The 22,886-nt window shown below is 55.9% G+C and overlaps 2 protein-coding genes across 3 annotated transcripts; one reads left to right on the top strand and one right to left on the bottom strand.

Moving 5' to 3' along the window:
* Positions 1 to 1,925: 1,925 nt before the first annotated feature.
* Positions 1,926 to 7,333, top strand: LOC146420431 (maestro heat-like repeat-containing protein family member 7). The gene is made up of 16 exons (XM_085048274.1): positions 1,926 to 2,064; positions 2,265 to 2,588; positions 2,835 to 2,899; positions 3,009 to 3,158; positions 3,342 to 3,490; positions 3,809 to 3,956; positions 4,192 to 4,379; positions 4,469 to 4,606; positions 4,886 to 5,000; positions 5,170 to 5,307; positions 5,517 to 5,693; positions 5,831 to 5,986; positions 6,145 to 6,246; positions 6,402 to 6,504; positions 6,790 to 6,846; positions 7,134 to 7,333. The coding sequence occupies exons 1-16, from the start codon at positions 1,926 to 1,928 to the stop codon at positions 7,331 to 7,333; spliced, it is 2,349 nt and encodes a 782-aa protein (XP_084904400.1).
* A 1,743-nt stretch (positions 7,334 to 9,076) lies between these two features.
* Positions 9,077 to 12,678, bottom strand: LOC146420430 (zona pellucida sperm-binding protein 3-like). Of its 2 annotated transcripts, none has more exons than XM_085048276.1 (9): positions 12,238 to 12,678; positions 11,658 to 11,776; positions 11,471 to 11,574; positions 11,129 to 11,341; positions 10,898 to 11,018; positions 10,700 to 10,791; positions 10,487 to 10,632; positions 9,936 to 10,055; positions 9,077 to 9,243 (listed from the first exon to the last, which is right to left on the bottom strand). In XM_085048276.1, the coding sequence occupies exons 1-9, from the start codon at positions 12,631 to 12,633 to the stop codon at positions 9,181 to 9,183; spliced, it is 1,374 nt and encodes a 457-aa protein (XP_084904402.1). In that variant the 5' UTR covers positions 12,634 to 12,678; the 3' UTR covers positions 9,077 to 9,180. The 2 variants fall into 2 exon arrangements, with proteins under 2 accessions (XP_084904402.1, XP_084904401.1); XM_085048275.1 differs by having other exon boundaries at positions 11,129 to 11,306.
* Positions 12,679 to 22,886: the final 10,208 nt, after the last annotated feature.

Raw genomic sequence — 22,886 nt, 5'->3', positions numbered from 1 at the left:
TGCTTTCTCTGCTCTCCCCTGCTGCAGCTGTGCAGAGGAGAGAGAAAAAAGAAACTAACACACAGACACACACAGGGCTCATGAGTTCGTTTTGAGGCTCATAATGAGCCAGGGAGGATGCACCGAAGGGCAAAACAGGCTGAGAACTTAAAGTTGCAAAGTGATTTATTGGTAACCTAACCCTAAACAGAGTCAGAGGAGGCAAATGAGTGGTTATAATAAGCTCTCAAGACACTGTTTCTCTGCTCACCCCTCAACCCTTCCCACCAATAGCACGGGTGGGGGCAGGGCATGGGGTTTTTTTGTCAGTCCATGACCAAAATTTCTTCCGCAGTTCAGGGAGAGGAGTCCTCTACTTAGCCATGGGTCCTTCCCAGTAGAGACAGTCCTCTGTGAACTTCTTTGCCATGGGTCCAACCTCTCGAGCAGCAGCTGCCAGAATCTGCTGCAACATGAGTTCTTGTCCACAGGGTTCAGACCTCTGAGCCCAGGCCAGGCTGTTCCATCTCAGGAGCAAAGCCTTTCTGTCCACTGGGACTCCCACTGGATCACAGCTTCCTCCAGGCATCCACCTGCTCCTCTAGCGTGAGCACCTCCCCACGGGCTGTGGGTGGATCTCTGCAACCTCCTGGACCCCATGGGCTGCAGGGGGACGACCTGCTTCACCATGGTCCTCACCATGACCATCAGAGGATTTTCAGCTCCGGGGCCTGGAGCACCTCCTCCCCCACCTTCTCCACTGACCTTGGTGTCTCCATGTTGTTTTCCCTCACATATTCTCACCTCCTCCTCATCCTCTGTCTAAAAAGAAGTGCTTGTGCACATTGTTTTGATTTCTTCTTAATTATGACATCACAGAGGTGTAACCAACACCCAGACTTGGCCAGCAGCATGTCCATCATCTTCAGAGCCATCAGAGGTTGGCTCTGCTGGACATGGTGAAAACTTCTAGAACATTCACACAGGACACACAGGAGCCATATTTGTGTCACTCCCCACCCACTAGCAAAAACTGGGCTAAGCAAAACCAGCTCATGAACACAGGGGTGAGTTTTCTCCCAGCCCTTCAGCCACTTCTTCAGGCCTACCGCAACAGCTTTTGAAGGGTTTAAATTTCCCCTAGATGCTAAAGATAGCTTGCTGATGTTCTGAGCTAAGCAAAACTAACATACTCAGGTTGGAAAGACACCTGGCTGGTGGCTTCCACGTCCTCCTGATTCCCTGTAGTCACCTGGACAAACACAGGGGCAGGAACATCCATCAGGACTCAGACTGCCATCTGAAATTCATTGGGAAGAGCTGATTTATTAATGTGATGCCCTAAAAAATGCCACCTGTTGTGTAATTGTTTCTTCTGGTGGCATCAAGAAATGATGGATGATCTTGGAGGTCATTTCCAACCTAAATAATTTCCTTCTTCACCTTGTCAGAACAACCAAAATTGAGGTAAAATAAAGGAAATTAAACAAAGAGATGTAAAGCTGCACCATTTTACTGTAGATTTGGGGGTGAATTTGGGGTTCAGGGGAATATTCAGGAGGATTTAAGTGTTCTGGGGCTGCCCAGGCTGGGGGACAGGACAACAGTCTCATAGTTGTGCCGGTGGAATGTGTCCACCTGAGCCCATCTGGTCTGCAGGAATTCTGGTTTTCTGTCCCAGTCCCTGGCCTGGGTCTCCCCATTTGGGCTGTGTCCCCCAAAGTGCCCAAATTGCTGCTGCAGTGCTCAAGCTGCTCCTGACTGTGGATGTTGCTGTCCACCAACCTCTCCTGGTCAGTGCCATGGGGGACTGTGAGGGGGTTTAGGCAAGGGGCATTTACACTTGGGACAATGGATTCCTTCCAACCTGGCCACTTTGGGTGGGCTGGGGGCAGCCCCAGGGCAGGTGGCAGTGTGTCCAAGGGCCCTTTGTGACACGGTGCAGCATGGTCACTGTGGGATGTGACACGGGACAGGGTGTCCAAGGGCCCTTTGTGACATGTCGTGACATAGGCGCTGGCAACGACGTGGCCACGCCACTGTGCTCGGAGCACATGACGGGACAGGATGGGACAGAGCGGTGTCGTGAGGAGCCCCTGCACAGCACACTTGTTCCTTTCTGACCCGGAGCTTTTCCAAGGCGTTTCTCCTGCAGGTGACCTCGAGGCCAGACCACAGGACTTGGTGACCAGTGGCCTTCCCGAGGCTTCTTTTCTGCAGGTGCCCTCGAGGGCAGACCACAGGACTTGGTGACCAGTGGCCTTCCCGAGGCTTCTTTTCTGCAGGTGCCCTCGAGGGCAGACTGCAGGACTTGGTGCCCAGAGCTCTTCTGAGGCATCTCCCATCCCTGCAGCCAGTGCCCTCGAGGCCAGACGAGGAGTCTCCCAGCCTTGTGGCAGGAGCCCTCAAGACCAGAGTGCAGGACTTGCTGTCCTGTAGCCTTCCCAAGGCTTCTCTCTTGCAAGTAGCTATAAATCCAGACAGTGACATGGAGCAGAGACCCCCAAGTGCACCCAAGCTGGCCAGGGGGAAGGAGGAGGAAGAAGGCCCTGGAACTGCCCCAGCACAGCAGCCTGGAGAGTTGGAGCAGTTCCAGCTGCTGCAGGAGGGTGAGTGGCAGAGCTGGGCCACAGGGCTGGTGCCTGCAGCAAGGTTGGCCCCATCCCATCCCATCCCATCCCATCCCATCCCATCCCATCCCATCTGCTGGGGACATGCCCATGGACAGGATGGAAGAGCTGTGCTCCATCCCTGGGCATCCCGGGGCTGTCCCTGCCTGGGCAGTGCAGGGCTGGCCTGTGCTCTCCAGCCTCTCCTGCAGCCCCTCAGCTCTGGCTGTGCTCGCTCTTTGCCAGATGCAGGCATGCACCACACACGAGAGCAGCAGCCTGCCCGTGGCCTCTTCCGCAGAACAGCACAGGTAGCTGCAGCCATCCCCACCTGGGCTGGGCCTGCTGTCACTGCTAGGCTGAGCACCGCGCTTGGAGCACTCCGGGGAACATCCCTCTCTTCTCGTCCTTCTTCTACAGATGCTTTGCAGATTCATCAGGAGAATTCGGGAGGAAGAGACTAGCGCCATGGGCCCTGGGGTCAGAGCATACTCTGACATCTTCAAAAGCAAGACCAGCGCTGCCCTGCTGGATTTGCTTCTGGAGAAGGGTGTCTCCAGTGCAAAGCAAGTAAGCAGCCTGTGGCCAGGGCTGGAGCCCCCCAGGAATTTCTTGGCCTCCCAAGCCATGCCCACTGGTCCCTTGAAGCCTTTGAGGCCATCCCAGTGTGGTAGCAAGGGAAGCACTTCTCTGGGGAAGCTGGGGACATTACTCCCTCTGGCAGCTTTCCAGCTCTCCCTGGGCCTTCTCCAGGTGCCTGCCATGGTGAGGTACATTTACCAGTGGCTCGTGTCCAATGAGTTTCCCAAGCGCAGTGTGTACAGGGCGCTTCTGGATCTGACTGAGAAATACCCCACTGAGGCAGTGATAACTCTCCTGCGTGTGGCTCCATCGTGTGACAGGTACAGGGCCCACCTGCCCAGAGGGCTCACGGCTCCCCAGCCCATCACCCTGTGGAGCCCGTCCCAGGTGTCTGACTAAAGGAGAGTTCCAGGGCCCTCTGGCTCCATTTCTCAGCCCTGGCATGTAACCCCCAAGCCTGCTGCCATGCTCCCTCCCTGCCCCTCAGGGGTCTGTCCCCGCACGGCTGGGCTGCTTGGCTGCTGCCAGCAAGAGGCAGTGGGCAGAGGCAGGACTGGCGGCCAGCCTGGGCCCCTGCAGCTGCCCAGGCCACGGTGCTGTGTCCGAGACCCCCCTGAGAAAGAGCTCTGGCCCCGCAGAGCTGCCGGTAGCATGTGGGGGGCCATCGTGTGCTCGCTCAGGGCTGCGGAGCCGGCCATGCTGACTCTCCTGGATGTGCTGGGGAGCTGGCCAGAGCACAGCACGTGCACCTCCGATGGGGACAACACGCATGTCTTAGCCCTGGCTGTGAGTTTCTGCAATTGGTCTTTGCTCACTCCCAGGCTGCCTCTCCAGCACTCCTCCATCCTCCTTCCCCCTCTACACCCCCCTGCCTCCGGTGCTGGACAGAAACCTGCGCTAGGGGCAGTTCAGGGGCACCAGGCCCAGTGCTCTCCCTGCGTCTCCCCTGGCCTCTCCCTCCCCTCCTACACTCTACCTGGGCAGCACTGAGTGCTGTCTCGGGGTGCTTTGTCTTCTGCAGGCAACTGTGGTGATGTGGAAGATCCTCCAGGTGCCCTGCTGCCCACAGGCAGTGACAGTGCATTTCCCCCAGCTCTTTGTGCACCTGCTCCTCCAAGTGTTCTGCAGCACACTGGATATGCCAGAGGAGGTCCATACCTTCTGGAAGAGATGCCAGCAGCAACACGGCCTTGCCACCAACCCCAACAGGTGCTCCATGCCAGTCCTCCTGTCCCTCCCATGTCCCCAGGGCAGGAGCCAGTGCTGCCAGCATGACCTGGGCTTTGCTCTGCACACAGCTTTGCAGTGCAGACCCTGAAGGCCCTGCTCTGCCAGCTGCACTATGAGGATGTGGTGGCAGCAATGCAACGCAAGCGTGGCTGGGAAAGACTGCTCTGTGCTGACACCCAGCACGATGCTGTGCGTCTGCTGGCCAGGTGAGACACCCCCTCCTCCCCACTGCCCGTGGCATTTGTGTCCTGTGCCCGGGGTGCCCCTCACAGTCCCTGTGCTTGTGGGCCAGAGGGCCTTGTCACAGAGGGACGGCCGAGCACACTGGAAAAGGCTGGGACAGGAGACTGCCCACAAGGAGCCACCTCCCAAAGCACCCACATTCCCCCCAGGGATGCTGGGGAAAGAGCAAACCTCTGTGAGTTAGTCCTGGGAGAGATTCCCCCCCCCAGCTGATGGTCTTGGTGCCTTTTTCCTCCTGCCAGGGAGATGTCCCGTGTCTCCATACCCTTGTGTTCCCAGATCACTCGCCACCTGCTCAGGCAGCTCAGCAGGAGGGACCCACGCTGGGATCTGCCCGGCCTGGCATTCCTTGTGGAGGTGAGCCTGAAGGCCAGCGCTGCCTCGCTCAGCTGCCTCCCAGCTCTCTGCCCTCTCACAGCTGCAGCTGCCTGGGACGGTGCCTGTGCCCTTCTGCTGCTGCTGCCTGGGCCCAGCCCTGTGTGGCTCCTGCCAGCCGGCTCCCCTGTCACTGCCCTGTGCCTTGCAGACCCTGCAGTGCCTGGACTTGGGGAAATGTGGGAACACAGTCCTGAAAATCGTCTCAAGGCACCTGTGGAGCAAGTGCAGGGAGAGGCGTCGCCTGGCGCTCAGGGCCCTCCTCCAACTCACTGATGATCCCTGGATGGTGAGAAGGGGACAGCAGCTGAAGCCGTGCTGGCAGTGTGGGGCTGGGCAACACAGCCATTTGGCCTTGGCTGGACTTCAGGAGCGGAGGCAGCTGCTCCCAGCTCTCCTGCCTCCCGGTTCAGCTGCCCAAGTGCTTTTGGGAAAGGCCCTTGGCCTCTGGGCCCTGCAGCAGCAGGCTGGTGTTTCACAGACTTGTGTTCTGCACAGACCGAAAGAATGTGGAGCCTGACTGAAAGGCTCATCAAGCTCCTGTGGGACACAGATGGAGGCATGGTTTTGATGACGCTCATGGTGCTCGGCTATACAATCGTGGACAAAGTCGGGCTGATAGCCAGCCCCCTTGCCCTGCAGCTGGCTGAGGCACTCCTGCCCCTCTTTGACAACGTAAGGCTCTGTGCCCCCAGCCACGGGCACTGGGTGCTGCCCGGACACTTTGTGCCATGAGCATTTTCAGGCATGTGCCTAGGTGAGCTTGGAGCTGCCAGTGCTGAGGTCTTTCTTTCTTTCTTCCTTTCCTACAGGATAGTAGCACGGTGCGGCTGCTCTCCATGGTGCTCTTCCGAGCCTTGGTGACTTCTAGAGTGCAAAAGGAGAAAAAGGCCTTGAAGGCACAAGTGCGCCAGAGCCTGCTCCCACTCTTCTTGCACTGCCATGATGAGAAGCGGTCTGTGGCAGCGGTGAGGACTCGTGGCTGCTGGCGTCCCCCTGCCAGGGGGCTCAGCTGCCTCCCGCCTGTGCGCCTCACGGGCTGCAGCCTCCTCGTGGCCTTGGCACGGGGACACAGCTCCTGTGCCCTGCGCTGTGGGGCTATTCCCGTGTCTCTGCTGCTCTCCAGGCCTCTCGGGAAGCGCTGCTTTCTGCAGCCGAGTTCCTGAAGAGCAGGCATCTCGAGCAGCTGGTGAAGAACAAGCAGCTGTGGAAGTTCGGCGAGTGCCTGGTAAGGACAGTGTGGAAGCCCCAGCCGCAGCCTGGAGAAGCCCCCTGTGGCCGGTGCTCGGTGTGTGGCGCTGGCAGCTGTGCCCCTGCCCACTGCTGCGCCCAGAGGGGCTGAGCCCGCGCCCAGCCTTCCCTGCCGGCTCTGTCTCTCTGCAGCTGGCAGAGCACAGGAGCCGAGCGGCCGAGCACCTGCGCCAGGCCCTGCCCTACGTGCACAGCCCACAGGAGCCCCTGCAAGAGGAGGCCATCAGGTTCATCGGTGAGCCGCGAGCCCGGGCTCCCTCCCCGCCCCGCGCCGCCGCAGCTCGGCCCCAGCCCCGCCTGCTGCCCCGCCAGCTCCATCCGGCCCGGGGCTGTGGAGCCCCGCCTGGCCTCGGGGCTGCTGCCGCCCTCCTCTCGCAGCCCTGCCCTTCCTCGGGCGGCAGGATGCGGCAAGGGCCCGGGCTGAGCCCTGCCGGCGCAGGAGGCCGTGTGGCCACAGGGCTAGCAGGGCCGCTGTGGGGGAACTGTGCCGCTGGGGCTGTGACAGGCTCTGTGTTCCCAGGGATCGTCGGGCGGAGCTTGAGGAGGCAGCAGGAAGAATTGCAGCTCATTTTCGAGGGTGAGTGAGGGCAGCGGTGTGTCAGCGGGGGCTGGCGGGTACAGCTGCAATCCCTGCCTGGCTGCGGAGAGCTCTGCTCGCTGTGGGGACGAGGGGCAGCGTGGGCAGAGCACACAGAGATGTCAGGGGCACATCGGGGATTCATGGCTAGCACCTTCCAGCTGCTCCTCTTGGCCCCTACTCGTGGCCAGGGCAAGAGCAGGCTGGGATGGCCCTGGCAGGGGGGGATCTCCTCGGGTCCCCGCAGATCCAGGATGTGACCGTGGCTCTCTTCCTCTCTGTCCCAGCCCTTGAAGATGCAGCAGAAGACATCAGCCTCACTGTCAGAAGCCTGGCGCTGCAAACTTCCCATATCCTCCAGGCAGTGGTAAAGACATGCAGCTCCATCTTCCAGGAGCAGCCAAATCAACTCCACAGAGTGTGCCAGACATGGCCTCGTCTGCGGGGCTGTGGCTGGCTTTGCTGCTGGAGCTCTGTGGAGAGCTGATCTGTCTGCTCCATCTGCTGGTGCCATCCTGCCAGGGATCTCCTGTTTTCTTTAAGCCTTTTCTTTTTTCTTAGTGTGTAAATGTAGAATGTGTTCTAATACACAGACTCCCAGGATCTTTGTTTCGGTGCCCAGTGTCTGCAGGGCATAGGGGAAGAGGGGAAAAAGGGTGCTTGTGCTCAGCAGGTTGTCCGGGCATGCAGTGTGGAAGGGAAAGTGGCCAGAAGCCCCTTGGCCTTTGGTGGTCCTGCTGAAGCCTTAGCACTTGCACCAGAGCAAGTGGGCAGAGGCAGGAGCTGCAGGGATCCCTGTGAGACTGTGCCTGGAGATGGCCACAAGCCCTCTGCCAGCCAGGAAGCTCCATCTGTGTCCTGCCCGTGTGCTGCCGGCTGGATTGCCCAGGGCTCCAAGGTGCCTCTTGCTGCGGCTCCTCTGGAGCTCCAGCAGGGCTGTGCCGCTGCCAGGCAGGTTGGCCAGGCTGGGGCAGACCCTGAGGGGACAGGGCAGTGGGAGGCTGGGAAGGGATGGATTGAAGAATGGGATGGAGATCCCAGGACTTAGAGCTCCCCATGGCCATGGAGTGAGGAGAAGACCATGCCCTGCCCTGTGCTGGTGGCTGGGATGGGACACAGTCTGGAGCAGAGCTGGACACTCCTGAGGAAGGAGCTCGAGCCTAAAACATGCCAGGACAATTCCATATCCCAAAAAACCCAACTTCCAGGGCTCCCTGATTTTCCCACTTGATTCTTCCAGCCCAGCTGCTGAAATGCCTGGGGAAGAGGAGCAGGAAAAGCATCCCTGGAATGTCCATCCCAGCTGGGAAGGGAGGCCCTGCTCCCCCCAATCCCAATCCCAAAAAGGCTCATTCAGAGCCAGAGCCACTCCCTGGTTTTTTTGGAATATCAGAGGGAGACAGCAGCACTCCATTCCCATTGGCTGGGGAATTTCAGGTGCCAAATTTTGGGAATGCCCAGAATGGGAGCTGTTTGGAGAAGGGAAAAGCAAAGGATCCAACCTCTGAGCCAACGTCAGGCCTTTTCATTCCTAAGCCCAGGAGAGGAAGCTTTTCCTGGGCTCAAGAAAGTGCCTGGGAAGCAGCAGATCTCTGGATTCTCCCAGGATATGGAAAAGGTCCCTCAGAGCTCAGGGATGGAGGGGAGTTGGCCCTGGAATGGGATTCCTTGGCTTGGGATCATCCCTGGAAGGCACTGGCAGCCTCAAGGAATCCAATCCCATTGCCATGCTCATCCTGGAGCTCTCACATTCCACAGAAACAATGGAATCCATTTCCACCCAGCCCCTGCCCAACAGAAGGGCCTCCAGCCCTTTCCCAACACCGAGGTTGTTCCCAGGTTATCCCTGCAGAGAAGCCAAACTTGGCCCTGAACCCAACCAAAATTCCACAACTCCAGCAGCCCTCGTGTCCTCCGAGGGATGGCAGAGCTCCATTACTGCATCCTGCTGGACAAGGAAGGGAAACTGGGAATTCTGGAAACCATTTAGAACCCCAAAACTCCAATAGTTCCCGACAACTGGAGCCGCCCCTTGCTTAGGATCTCTTCCCAAGGACTCAACCTTGGGAGAATCCACCTGTGCCTCCCAAATCCAGGGGCTGGAGGGCTTTGAGAATTGCTTCCAGGCAGCCACAGCTCCACATCCCCGATCCCACCCCTTTCCCAGAGCATGGATTCCATCCCAAGGCCACCTGTGTCCCCTCCCCATCCCAGAGAGGACCCCAGGAGGTGACAGAAATGCTGCTCTTTATTGGGATGGGGAGCACGGGGACATTCCTGGAGGGCAGAGCCTTTCCCGGCACATTCCCAGGAGCATTCCCAGTGCTGTCAGGCTCAGCAGAGCAGCCACCACCAGCAGGAGCCCCTGGATCCCTGCGGGAATTCCACCTGCGGCACCTGGAAGGGACAAAACCCACTCAGCATTCCCTGATTGGCTTCCCACCTTCTATCCAATCCTTGGGAATGAGCCCCCCAAGGCGGCTCTGGGGGGTTGTTCCAAAAAGTCCCGAGGGGAATTCATAGGGAATTCATGGTGGGATCAACCCCTGGGTTGAGGCCTGGGTATGCAACCCCACCAAGAGAAAAAGCAGAAAAACCCCAACCAAACAAGAAAACATACCCCCCCCAAAAAAGTAAAAAACAAACAGAAAAACAAGACAAACAAAACCAAAAAACCAAAAATAACTTAAAAACTGAAAAAATCCCAACTCAAAAACACCCCCCAAAGACACCCAGAAACACTCCTAAAAAACCCCACACCAAAATCAAACAAAACAAAACCCTCTACAAAAAACTAAACAGAACAATAAACCCCTCAAAACCTGAAATAAAACAAAAGCCAAAAACCGCCCAGAAAACCAAAACAAAAAACCAAACCAAAACACAAAAAACCCCAAAAACCAAAGCAAAACAAAGCCACAAGGAAACCCCAAACAAAAAAAAAAAACAAAAAAGGGGAAAAAATAAAATCAAAGCAACAACCAAAAAAAACCATCAACCAAAATCCATCTAAACCAAAACCATACAAAAACAACCCCAAAAGACAAACAAAAAAACCAAACCAAACACCAAACCTCAAAAGCCCTTACCCTGGGGGATGTTCGCAGCTGATCCCAGACTCCCAGAGAGATTCCATAATCCCTGAGCTGGCTCCAGGATGAGCAGGGGTCCCACAGAGATGTCAGCCTCGGTCGGCCCTGAGAGCTCACCTGGAAAAAGATGGGAATGAGTTCCCAGGGGAGGGAATTCCCACTCGGGCTGGATTTGGGGAATTACAGAGAGATGGGTACGGGAAGAGCAGAATTCCAGGGGTTTTAAATGCAAAGACACAGTCCCTTGGAATAGGATCACGGAATGATCTGGGATGGAAGGGCCCTCAAAGCCCATCCCATGCCACGGGGAGGGACACTTCCCACTATCCCAGGTGGCTCCAGCCCGGCCCGGGACACTTCCAGGGAGGGACAAAGGTGCCAGGACCTCCCCAGCCACACGGAATTGTTTCCCGCTATCCCACCAAAACCCCCCTCTTTCCTTTCCAAAGCCCTTCCCTCCCGACACCGCGGAGTAGCTGGGATCGCCCTTCCCCCAAAGCCGTCCCCAGCCCTCGGGTGCCACCCCTGGGGACACCGCGGGGACACACCTGGCTCGGCGGGGCCGTCCCTCCTGACGCGCCTGCCCGGCCCTGCGGCCGGAGCGCGGCTTGCCCGGGAATCTGCTCCGGAAGAGGGACAGCTGCCGGTGTCACAGCAGCTGCAGATGTCCCCGCTGCCCTCCAGAGGGGCCCACCTGGAACAGAGTCACCTGAGACCCCCCTGCCGCGGGCGGGGCCCCTCCCCGGCACAGGGACACTCACAGGCCGCTGGCGCTGCCGAAGGAACAGGCTTTATTCCCGGCATTCGGGGCTGCGGCCGCCGGGGACACCCGCAGGTGGCAGCTGATGTAGAGCTGGCAGGGCAAACCCAGGACAAGTCATTTCTCTTGGAGACTTTGGGAGGTTTTTTCCCACGGAGAAACCGGGAGAGGAGGAGGAGGGATGGGAACGAGAGCTCACCACATTGCTGGTGTCTCCCGCGAATTTGAAGGCGCCCAGCCGGAACCGCAGCGACTCCGGCCGGGGCCGCGGGGCCACGAAGGCTGAGCCGGTGTGCTCTGCCCTGCCGTCCAGCAGGCACCTGGAGAAGGGCCGGGAAGGCGGGATTTGCCCAGGGAATTAATCCTTTGGGATTGCAGGAATCCTACGGGATTTAACCCATAGCCCGCCAGCCCCGGAGCCCGGCCTTACCCGCCCAGGTCGATGAAGGCGTAGCGGGGGGATGAGCTCCTGTCGGGGCTCGGGGTGGCCACACACCGATCCACCAAGAGCCGCAGGGGCACGTGGCCCTCCGAGGTGACATCGGCCTGGAAGCGGAGGCTGTCCCCGAGCTGGAAGGTGTTGGAGAGCCTCTCCCTGCTCCAGGTGTCTGCAATGTGGATCCCAGGGGGTCACTCTGGGCACCTCCCGGGAATGGAGCACCTCTTAAATGTGCAGCATCCCCCGTGGGGTGGATTCGGGCTCTTTTTGGGCTCCCAGGATGTCACCAGGAGCAGGGACCTGAGAGACACGAGGCCCCCGGGCTGCACCCACCGTCCATGAGGCGCAGGGAGAACCGGAGCTGCTCCTGAGCCGCCAGTGTGGAGCGGAACGGAGCCCATGTGGGGCGCACGGCACCGCTGCTCACGTTGCTCTTCCTAAAGGGAGGCAATGGGAATTCCCAACCATGGTGTTGTCCCCTCGGCACCAGGGCAGCATGGGGACAGCGCCAGCCACTCACCTGGGGTAGTGACACTCGATGGGGATCTCAGCTGGGGTGGCCCTCACGATTAGGGGGTTTCCAGAAGGGGTGGGTTTGTAGGACAGGGTGGTTCTGTAGATCAGTGAGTCTGGGGTCACCTGGAGGGAGGAATTGGGAGAGGGGGAAAAATCAGGAAAACAAACTCAGCACCAGCAGGGACCATGCCAGGACATAGAGGCCACCAAAGCCACCTCCCCAATCCTGTAAGGTGCCACAGAGCTTTTAGTGGCATCCCAACGAGGTGCCAGCTTGAGAGGGGCCCAGGAGCATCCAGGACTTGGGCACAGCACCCCAGGAGCTGTTATCCCATCAATTCCTGCATCCAATCCCAAAACCCACTGCTGAGTCTGCCCCTCATCCCAGGCTGGACAGGGGTAACTGTATCCTCAAAATCCACCTCTGCACACACCACTCCATACCCCAAACCCACCAGAATCTTCATCAAGTCAAGCTTTGGGGACAAACCCCCACCCCTGGGCCACCGCCTCCCCCAGGGATACCCAAACCCTCACCCCGAGGGCCACCAACCCCTGGTCACAGTGGTTCAGGTGCCCCTCACCTGCAGGGTGCTGCCACACTCGTGCAGCGCAGCCACAAAGGTGACAAAGGCCTGGGCGGGGTTTGGGGCCAGAGGAGGGCATGAGGCCGAGCCCAGGCTCAGCTCCGCTGCCCGCACCGGGCGCCCGGTGCCAAAGAGGTCCCTGCGCACGGTGACCGCCAGCTGCCCGTCCTGGCACCGCACGGCCACCGCGGAGCGCGGGGACAGCGCCTGCAGCTGTGACAGATCCACCCGCGCCCAGGGCAGCGCCGCGGCAAGGACACGGCTCCGGGAGGAGTCTCCCCGCAGCCGCCACATCCCGGGATTCTGTGGGGGAAAACCCCAGGGGTTGGAGGATGTGGCCAAGGCCAACACCCAGCAGAGCAGTGTGACCCCAAAGCAGCTCCCAAACCCCATCCCGGCTCTAGAGAAAGCAGGGCATGGAAAAGGGGAGGCTCGGGAGCCTTTTATGGGAGCATTCCTGGGGCATCCCAGCTGGGATAATGGGATCCAGCTGGGGAATCCCCACTGGGGATAATGGGATCTGGCTGGGGAATCCCACTCAGGTTAATGGGATCTGGCTGGGGGTTCCCACCTGGGATAACAGGAGCCAGCTGGGAGATCCCAATCACAGAACCACAGAACCACAGAACCACAGAATGAACTGGGACAGAAAAGACTTTTGAGATCATCAAGTCCAACCTATGCCCTACCACCTCCTCATCAGCTAAACCATGGCATTGAGGGCCACATCCAGTCTTTTTGTAAACACCTCCAGGCACGGTGACTCCACCACCTCCCTGGGCAGATGATTCAAGTGCCCAATCACTCTTTCGGTGAAGAATTTTTTCCTGATGTCTAACCTAAACTTCCTCTGGCACAGCTTATGACTGTGTCCTCTCATTCTGTCAGTGGTTCCCTGGGAGAAGAGATTGACTCCCATGTGTCTACAACCTCCTTTCAGGTGCTTGTAGAGAGTCTCTCCTGAGCCTCCTTTTCTCCAGGCTAAACCACCCCAGCTCCCTCAGCTGCATTCCATAGGAATTGTGCTCCAGGCCCTTCCCCAGCCTTGTTGCCCTTCTCTGGACATGTCCCAGCATCTCAACATCCTTCCTGAGTTGGGTGGCCCAGAACTGGACACAGCACTCGAGGTGCAGCCTCACCTGTGCCCAACACAGGGGAAGAATCACTGCCCTGGTCCTGCTGGCCACACCATTCCTGATCCAGGCCAGGTGCCATTGGCCTCCTTGGCCACGACGGCACACTGCTGGCTCACGTCCAGCCTGCTGTCCGTCAGTGCCCCCAGGTCTCTTTCTGCCTGGCTGCTCTCCAGCCACTCTGTCCCCAGCCTGTAGTGCTGCAGGGCTTGCTGTGGCCAAAGTGCAGGACCTGGCACTTGGTCTTGTTAAACCTCATACTGTTGGGTACAGCCCTGGATCCAGCCTGTCCAGCTCCCTCTGCAGAGCCTTCCTACCCTCCAGCAGATCCACACTCACGCCCAGCTTGCTGTGATTTGCAAATTTGTTAATGGTAGACTTGATCCCCTCTCCCAGATCATCAGTAAAGATATTAAACAGGACTGGGCCCAGCACTGATCCCTGGCAGACACCACCAGTGGCTGGACACACACTGGATGCAGCACCATCCCCACCACTCTCTGGGCCAGGCCTCCAGCCAGTTCTTAAGTCAGAGAAGAGGGAACCTGTCCAAGCTGTGGGCTGCCAGCTTTTCCAGGAGGATGCTGTGGGAGACAATGTCAAAGGCCTTCTTGGAGTCCAGGTAGACATGTGAACAGCCTTCCCAGCATCCACAGGCAGGTCACCTGGGCATGACAGGAGATCAGGTTGGTCAGGCAGGCCCTGCCCCTCCTAAATCCACTCTGGCTGGGCCTGATCCCTCGGCCACCCTGCAGGCGCCGTGTGATGGCACTCAAGGTGATCTGTTCCATTCCCTTGCCAGGCACCGAGGTCAGGGGGTTCTCCAGATCCTACTGCCAGCCCTTCTTGTGGATGGGGTTGTTGTAACGTGTGTCCTTCCTGTCCCTGACCCCGCCCCCCTGACCCCTTCTGACTGGATGTGAGTCAGGACCGCCCCCCATCCCTAGAGATAAAATCCCCAGCCACATCCGGAACAGGCCTCTTTGGTTCTGGACTCATATGGAACCTGTACCCTCCCTCGCCTTCCCTTCCCCCTCCCCAGTCTCCCCACTCCTCCCCTGTTTTCCTCAATAAAAACACCATGGAGACCAGGAACCAAACAGCTGCCTTTCTAAACCTGCAACGCTTCTACAAGAACCGCGTCTGAGCAGCCCCACAGCTCGTGGCCATGGAATGACCATCCTGCGTGTTCCGGTTCTGGGGCAGCCTTCCCCCCGCAGCAGGGGAGAGCTGCCTTCAGGTTTTGCACTGCTGCATGGGGTCACCTTGGCACCTCCAGTCCTCTGGGAGCTCCCTGGTGAGCCAGGACTGATGAGAAGTGATGGAGAGTGGCTGGATGAGCTCTTCCACCAGCTCCCTCTCACCCTAGGATGGATCCCATCTGGTCCCACAGACCTGTGAGCATCTCAGTGGCTCAGCAGGTCACCAGCTGCTTCCTCCTGGATTCCAGGGGGCCCATTCTGCTCCCTGTCCCCATCCCCAGCTCAGGAGGCCACTTGTCCTGAGGATGACCTGTCTTAATGTTGAAAACTGAGGCAAAGGAGGTGTTGAGTACCTCAGCCTTTTCCTCCCCTTTAGTTACTCTATTCCCCCTGCATCCAATAAAGAATGGAGGCTGTCCTTGCCCCTTCTTCTGCCATTAAAGTATTTATAAAACTATTTTTTTTATTTCCTTCACAGAAGTGGCCAGGTTAAGTTCTAACTGGGCTTCCACATCTGTAATTTTCTTTCTGCATGATCTAACAACATCCTTAAACATTTCCTGAGCAGCCTGCCCCTCTTTCCAAAGGTAATGTACCCTATTTTCTTCCCTGAGTTCCTGCAAAAGCTCTCTGCCCATCCAGGCCAGCTGTTTTCCTCACCAGCTGATCCTTTGGTGCACAGGAACAGCCTGCTCCTGTGCCTTTGCAATTTCTTTCTTGATTTATGTCCATTCCTCCTGGACCCCTTTGTTTTTAAAGACTGTTTGCCTTAAAAAATGGTTACCTGATGCAATACTCTCCAAATCAGCATCCTGAATAGGCCCAAGTCTGTCCTCTGGAATTCCAGTGTAGAAGTTTTGTTGATGCCACTCCTTGTTTCACTGAATATTGAAAACTTGATTATTTCATGGTCACTGTGCCCCTGATGGCCTCCAACCACCATATCTCCCACCAGCCCTTCTCTGTTTGCAAAGAGCAAGAGACAGAGCTGCTCTCTGAAGTGCAAAGTGAAGGAAACCTCCTCAAAGTGCAGCTCAGAATGTTCAGACTGCAGGTGAGGAAAAAGAGAAGTCACTCCAAGGGTAGAATTTTGGTGCACAAGGCCTCCCAGCAGGAGCCTGGATCATGCCGTGGCTCTGTGTGCCAGGGACCGGCAGCGCTGGGTGCAGGGACACCAGGGAGGGCTCAGAAATGCTGGTGAGAAATGCTGGGGGCACAGCGAGATGGGCGTGTGCAGCCAGCCAGGGCACAGGAGCAGCATGGACAGGGAGCCACAACCTGCAGGAGACATGGCCAAGGGCTGGGCAGGGCTGGCAGGGCCAGAGGCACCCAGGGCTTTGTGCCCTGGGCTCTGGCACTGCCTCTGGAGGCCCCACTGAAGGAACTTTGCTCTCAGGGTCTGCACTTTGCTTCTCCCTCACCCCTCCCTGAGGAGCCTGGCAGGGGTTGCAGTTTTATGACATTTGTCCTTCCTCCTCCTCCTCACATCCCACTGCCCCACAAACAGCCCCGAGCCACCCGTGAGGGACAGGCCCTGCTGTCCCAGGGCTGGGCTCAGGCCTTGGCCTTTCTGCTTCCTCCAACCAGCCCAGGCTTCTCTCAGCATTCCAGTTCCCTGCTCAGAGCCTTGGGCTCCCTGCAATCCTGGCCCCAAGGATCTGCTCTCACGAGTCCCTGGGGAGCCTTTGGCAGTCTCTGCCCCCAGTGGGGCTCACTGATCCTCCAGGGGACTTGGAGTTTTGCTTCTGACTCCTTGAGCAGCTTCTTCAACCTTCTCTCTGTCCCTGAGGGTCACAGACTCAGCCCCAAATCCCCCGTGGGGCTCATTAAAATATGGAAAGCCCCCAGGAGCTCCTTGTATTCCTTCCATTGACTTCAAGTGTTCAGGGCTTGTGCAGCTATTGGAGTGAGTTTGGAGTTCTGTTAAGGAGGAAGATTTCAAAGTGCACCTCATGACTTTTCTTGTGAATCAAGGAATTATTTTTTTATTATTCATTTCAGAGACGAGTTGTTAGAAACATTCTCCAAGGGATCTTGATTCTGAATGTCTCCTTGGGAGGTCTGGGCATGTAGAAGAATGAGCCCCTTGGGAGCTGACCCTGTTGGGACAACCTGCTCCTCACCCCCAACCTCACCATGGCTGACATTGCCCACTTGGCACTGACATCCCTGTTCCCTGCATCACAAACTTGTCCCCTGAGCTCTGCAGCTGGCTGTCCCAGCCCATTGCTTCATGTCCCACCTGCTCTCCTCAGGGCTCTGCCTGCACACAGCCCAGCAGAAGTTTTCCTGTTTGTAAGGAAAGAATGGAAAAGCCTGAGCAGGTTTCCCAAACAACAAACCCACTCAGGAACCACATGCTCAGCACAGGCTGCCTCTGATGATGTCACCTTTCTGCAAGGGACAGTGTGACCAGAAATGATCTCTGTAAGCAGAATTCTCTGAGTCTTGGAGCAGAATTCTTTGTCCCTGTCCCTTCCCTTGATCTCACTTGCAGATGGAAGTTGATGGTGCCATTCTCACCTTTAACTCCTCTTTTGAATACAAACAGATGTTCCCAGCTGTGTTAAGCAGGTGTTGCTCAATGTTTATGCAAAGCTTTTGTGTTCCCAATGGAATCACAGAGATCATTGTGACACTTTGGGGCCACATGGAACCATGGAGACCAAAGTGACACTGCAGGGCCTCATGGATGAAGGGACACCACTGTGACTGTGTGGCACCTCATGGAACCAAGGGGTCATTGTGACACAGTGGGGCCTCATGGAACCCAGGGGTGCATTGTGACACTACAGAACCTCATGGAATGAAGGGGACACTGTGACACTGTGGGGCCTCGTTGGAACTCAGGAGACCATTTGACAGAACAGGAGCTCATGGAATGGGGAGAGCCAGGCCCAGGGGACATGGCTGCAATGGTGATGGCTGTGAGGTCACTGCCACTGCAGCAGCCTGCTTGGCCCTCAGCTGACATTCTGGCCAGGAGTCTTGTGAGGTCACCCAGCACATCAGAGAACCCACACAACAGGAATTCCATCCTTGGGGAGAGGAGGAGTTTCACTATGTCAGGTTGCACAAAGCTCCTGTCCTTGGATAATTCGTGGGATGGGGCAGCAACTTCACTGGAAAAACAGTTGATGTTTTGTGACAATCTCATTGTAAAATATTCCTTCCTTATAACAAATCTAAATCCACTCTCGTTTAGTTTAAACATATTGACCCTTCTTCTGTCACTGCAACCTTTGGGAAAAAATGACACTCCAATTTCCTTGCATTTTGACCAATATTTTTCCTTTCTCAAAAACCTTGGAGAAGACCAAAAAATCTCCAAAGATGGGGTTTAGAGACCTCATCACATAAGCAGGCTGTGCAGTTACAGGGTGAGCTGTGTAACATCATTGAGTGGCTGTATGACATCATAGAGTTGGCTGTGTGACATTACTGACTTCCTTGTGACACCACAGAGTAGACTGTGACATGCCAGAGCAGGATGTGATATGTGACATCATAGAGTGGGCTGTGGCATCACTGGTTGGTGGTGTGACATCGAAGAGCAGGCTGTGACATCACAGTGTGGCTGTATCACCTCATACAGCAGGCTGTGAGGTCACAGAGTGGACTGTGTGACACCACAGGGCGGTGATGTGACATCACAGAGTGGGCTGTGACAACACCAGGTGACTGTGTGACATCACAGGGTGGATGTGTGACATCACAGGGGGTTGTGTGAGGTCACTGGGGAGGTCACTCCACCCCAGCCCCCCCTCACAGTTTCCCCCAGAGAAGTCCAATGCTGCTCGTGCACAGCAGGGTCCCCTGTCCCCCCAGGTCCCCCCTGCCCCCAGTGCCACAGCTTCCCCCAGAGGATGTTCCATGAGATAGACCCCCAGAGCCTGACACAGGGACAGGGGGGACAGGGCCCTGGGGGCTGGGAGAGGGGGACAGGGACCCCTCAGCAGTGTCCCCGTGTCCCCCAGGGTGAGAGCCTGGCCCGGGGCTCCTTCACCCTCTTACCAATGAGGGCTTGAGAGCACTTAAAATATCCCCAGCAAGGGATCAGCAAAAACCAGGTTTAATGTTAAGTGACAGCATGAGAAAATTGCTTGGCAAGAGTCACTCTGCTCCTGACTGGACAGTTCAGGCACACCAAGGGAAAAAAGCAACAATGAAACCAAGGAAATTCAGGCAATCAAACCAGAAATGAACTGAGTAATGTCCCTGTGTCTATGTGTGTGTGTGTGTGTTTGTGTGTGTGTGTGTGTGTGTGTGAATAAAGGACAGTGAGGGAACACATCCTAAAGGGAACACATAAATGGAACACATCCTAAAAGCTTAACAGCCCTCAAACTTAGCAGAGCTTAACCTCTACCTTAACCTGAGCTTACACCTTAAACTCAACAACTTAGCAAAAGAACAACCCATTGGCAGCATTTCACTTAGCTCATACCTTATGTCTGAACCTTACTTACAGGCCTAACTCACTCAGATATCCAAGGCACTTCAACACCTCCCAGAGCAGCATTTCTCCCCCATTTCCAGAGCACAGGCACACGTGTGTGCACACAGACAGAAAGAGGCAGTGCCAGGCAGCTGTCAGAAATTGCCCTGGAGGGCAGGGAAATGCTCACTGCGGATGCTTTTGCATCTCCCCAGCAGGCGAAGGGTTGAGCCTGGAGGAGTGGGGGGATCGGCCCAGGGTCCCTCGTTGTTCGGGGATGCCCCGAGTGCAGCAAACGGGAGAGTTCCCGGCTCAGAGAGGCCCCACTCAGAGGGAGCTCACTGCTCCAGGAGAGCTCCAAGGGGCTCCTTTTGGAGCGCTGTTGATAGGGCCCCAAGAGATGGGCTTTAGTCACAGCAATGTTTCATCCTTGCTGCACTTCGCATCAACAGCTTTCTTTGACACTGTGAGAACAGGGATGTTGTGCCATTGAGGGAAGAAAAACAGTTCCCAAGGCTTCTCCCAAAGCAACCAGGAGCTGGTTGGACAGCAGCAGTGCCTGGGAGCAGACAGTGTTTGTGGTCAGCTGCAGAGGAGCTGAGCCCAGGGGCTGTTGGCCAAGGCTGAGGCCTAACGAGCATTTCTCAGATCGCAGGGCAGCCTGAGAAGGGGAGGGAGGAATGCACCACCCCAGGGCCCCATGGAACTGAGGAGACCATTGTGACACTGTGGGGCCTTGTGTAACCAAGCAGCCATTGTGACACTGCAGGGCCTCATGGAGACCATTCGGACACTTTGGGGCATTGTGGAACCAAGGGACCATTGTGACACTGCAGGGCAATGTCACAATGAACCAAGGGGCAATTTGACACTACTGGGCCTCATGGAAGCAAAGGGGCCATTGTGACCCTACAGGACCTCACCAAACCAAGAGGGACACTGCAGGGCCTTATAGAACCAAGAGTCCATTATGACACTGGGGAACCACAGGAGACCACTATGACACTGTGAGACCCTGTGGAGTTGAAGGTCCATTGTGACATTGCAAGGCCTCATGGAACCATGGAGAGACCATTAAGAAATTTCAAAGCCTCATGGAACCAAGGGGACATTGTAGCACTACAGGGTCCCATAAAACCAAGGGAACATGGCACAGGTCTGCCTGGTTTGGCCTCCTGGGGGCCACCTGACTGCTCCAGCTGACCTTGACATGTTGAGAGTCACTTCTTATCTGCCACTGAAACACTGGGGCTCTCTGCTTTCCTTCCTGTGGAAAAGAACTGTCCTTCTCCTCCAGGCACCCATGGCCAGAATTGGGATTTCACCACCACATTTCCTTCTATGCAGGAATTGTTCCCATAGGAATATTGCCTTGTACTCAGAGTCCACAAACAACTGTAATTCCTTTCAAAGGTCTCATTGAGAGAGTTGTTTGGGGCCTTACACCTGCACTCACCATTCCACAGCCCACATCCCACTGCTCCCAGGAGAGCCACAAGCACCCTGTGAGGCCACAGACCCCCATTCCCAGGCCATGGGAGTCAGGGCTTGGCTGTCCTGCTTGGCACAGCCCAGGCAGGGCTTTCACAGCCACATTCCACAGTTCATTTCCCACCTGGACCCAGAGGTGCCTCTGCGTTCTGCTTCCCCAGCCCCAGGGATGCTCTCCTTGTCTGCTCATTCCCCCCACAGTCTCTTGGCAGGGATGGCCTCAGTGGGGGCTGCTGACATCCTCAGCAACTTGGAGGTTGCTGCTGAATTTTTCTTCTCCAGAGGCTTGTTCAGACTTGAGAACTTCAGCAATTCAGTGCTCGAGGGCTCATTAACATTCAAAATACCTTAACAAGTCCAGCCTCTGGGAATAATCTGATTGAAGTTTTCAAGCCTTCTGTGATTAATTAGGCAGATTTCAGAAGTGTATTCAAAGTAAATATATTATATTTTACAAAACAGAGGGAAAAGACTTTTTAGGTCCTGTTTAGGGTTTTTTTCCTGTTAATACATTAATATGCGCAATTTCCAACTGATATTTAATGCAAGTATCTCCTAATACAGTCTGAATAAATAAGAAATTCCTTGGCTGCTCCTGGCCTTGCTGTCACCCCTGGCAGCAGCTCCATGGCCCCTTTGTGCCCCGCTGCCCCAGCCATGGTGCCACAGCCCCCCTGTGCAGCCCAGCCCAGGCCAGGAGCATTCCATCTGCACACATCTATCTCCTGGGAATTGCTCATTTGGGAGGGAGCAGCCACCGGAGACTGCAAAGACAAAGCAAGCACCTGCTTTGCTATCAACCCCAATGCCAGGCAGCGTCCAGCGTGGCACGTTGTGGCATCCTGGAGCTTTCAGCTGCACAACGCGTGTGGCCAAGCACGTGTCCTCTCAGGCTCCTTGTCTCAGGAGACTTTCAGCAATGCTGCAAGAGCTGCATTTGCAAATGCGTTTGAGTGCTGCAGCACCTCTGCAGGCACCTGACACAGCCAGTGGGATCCAACGTCCTGGCAGGAAAATCCCTGCGTGCCTCACAACGAGTTCCACAAAACAGCCTGGCAGCTGCTGGCCTGCAGAACAGAGAGTTCTGGAAAATCTCCTTGGCATGGCTGAGAGCTCTCTTCCCTGCAGAGATCCTACAGAATGATCTCTGCACCAGGGCAGCTCTCTAGGAGGAGAAGTGGAGGCAAGAAAAGGAGCTTTTGCATCAGACCAAGGCCTTGTGGCACAAGTCACAAGCACTTGGTGTCCCTGCATCCCTCCCGCCCCAGGCAGCGTCTTTCTCCTCTGCCCCACACAGCACACACTGCAACGCCCCAGAGACCAAAAGGCTTCGGCCTTCAGCAGCTTCCCCCAAATCAATGACTACAGCACAATGAAAACAACAAGCGCTTCTGATTTGTCAATTCCATCATTTTATTTCAATAAAAGCATCTTGTGGAACCTGTTCTAACTGAGCAAGAGCTACAGCTCAACTGCCTGAGGAACATATTCCAGAGGAACATATTCCAGGCCAAATGCTAAATAATATTATCTATCATAAAAAAAGAGCTCCCTAGCAGTTTTCTTTCCCAACTAATGCCTAGTTTAAACCTTCGGAACTCTTTACCTTGTAATTAATTAATTTCGTTAATTTAGTTATTAGGGTTTAATGTTAATGAATTTAGTTAGTTAGTTATTAATTTTTAATAATAATTATTTATTTTTTTTTGTTCCTTAATTAAACAGGAAAAAAGGGCATGAGAGGGCCTTTATCCAATTATCCTTAATTCTAGAAGAGAGCTCTACTAACATCTAGTCCTATTTTAACCTACAGAATTTAAGTCTAATAAATTCTCTTACTTTTGCTCCTCAAATTCTTGAGGCAGCAAGTACAATGGCACCTCAGTCTTGAGCCTCCTGACCCTGCAGCAGATGGACATTGCCACCCAACTTGGTGGCGTCTGCAGAATGACTTGAGGATGCCTTCAGTGGTCTTGTCCAGGTCATTGGAAATGTCACTGCCAAAGTCAGGGTTTGGTTACTCAGACCAGAACCCTGACTTGCTTTGGCACTTGCTTTGGCACGTCTTGTTTCCTGGTCACATCCATGTCACAAAGAAGAAGAAGCAGGTTCTTTGTTTGGGGCCTTGCCAGAGTAGTGAAGGTGCCTTTGAACCAGATTTTTTGGGGAAGGGCACCTCTCCATCCCAAGCCTGCCAGTCACATGCCAAGAGCTGTGAGGGATGCCTGGGACGACCTGTGCCACTCTAGGAATTGCTGTCCCAAGTGCCATCTGGAATGTCCCCTAGGAGGGACCCTGAGGCACTCTCTGTTGTCCTCTATCCTCCAGGCTGGGTGGCTGCATTCAAGCCACAAGTCACTTGGGAGGGACACAGAGCCACTG

The sequence above is a fragment of the Lichenostomus cassidix genome, unplaced genomic scaffold (genome assembly GCF_008360975.1).
Source record: "Lichenostomus cassidix isolate B80296 unplaced genomic scaffold, HeHo_3.0 HiC_scaffold_733, whole genome shotgun sequence".
Lineage (NCBI taxonomy): Eukaryota > Metazoa > Chordata > Aves > Passeriformes > Meliphagidae > Lichenostomus > Lichenostomus cassidix.
This window is presented reverse-complemented; position numbering and strand designations above follow the sequence as displayed.

Coding starts and splice junctions, on each gene's coding strand:
- LOC146420431 (XM_085048274.1), top strand. CDS start 1,926: ATGGTCACTGTGGGATGTGACACGGGACAGGGTGTCCAAGGGCCCTTT. Junction 3,159..3,341: donor GTGTCTCCAGTGCAAAGCAA/GTAAGCAGCCTG, acceptor GGCCTTCTCCAG/GTGCCTGCCATGGTGAGGTA. Junction 4,607..4,885: donor GCTGTGCGTCTGCTGGCCAG/GTGAGACACCCC, acceptor TCCTCCTGCCAG/GGAGATGTCCCGTGTCTCCA.
- LOC146420430 (XM_085048275.1), bottom strand. CDS start 12,633: ATGGGGTTTGGGAGCTGCTTTGGGGTCACACTGCTCTGCTGGGTGTTG. Junction 11,575..11,657: donor ATCGAGTGTCACTACCCCAG/GTGAGTGGCTGG, acceptor GCCTCCCTTTAG/GAAGAGCAACGTGAGCAGCG. Junction 10,792..10,897: donor CGGGAGACACCAGCAATGTG/GTGAGCTCTCGT, acceptor TTGCCCTGCCAG/CTCTACATCAGCTGCCACCT.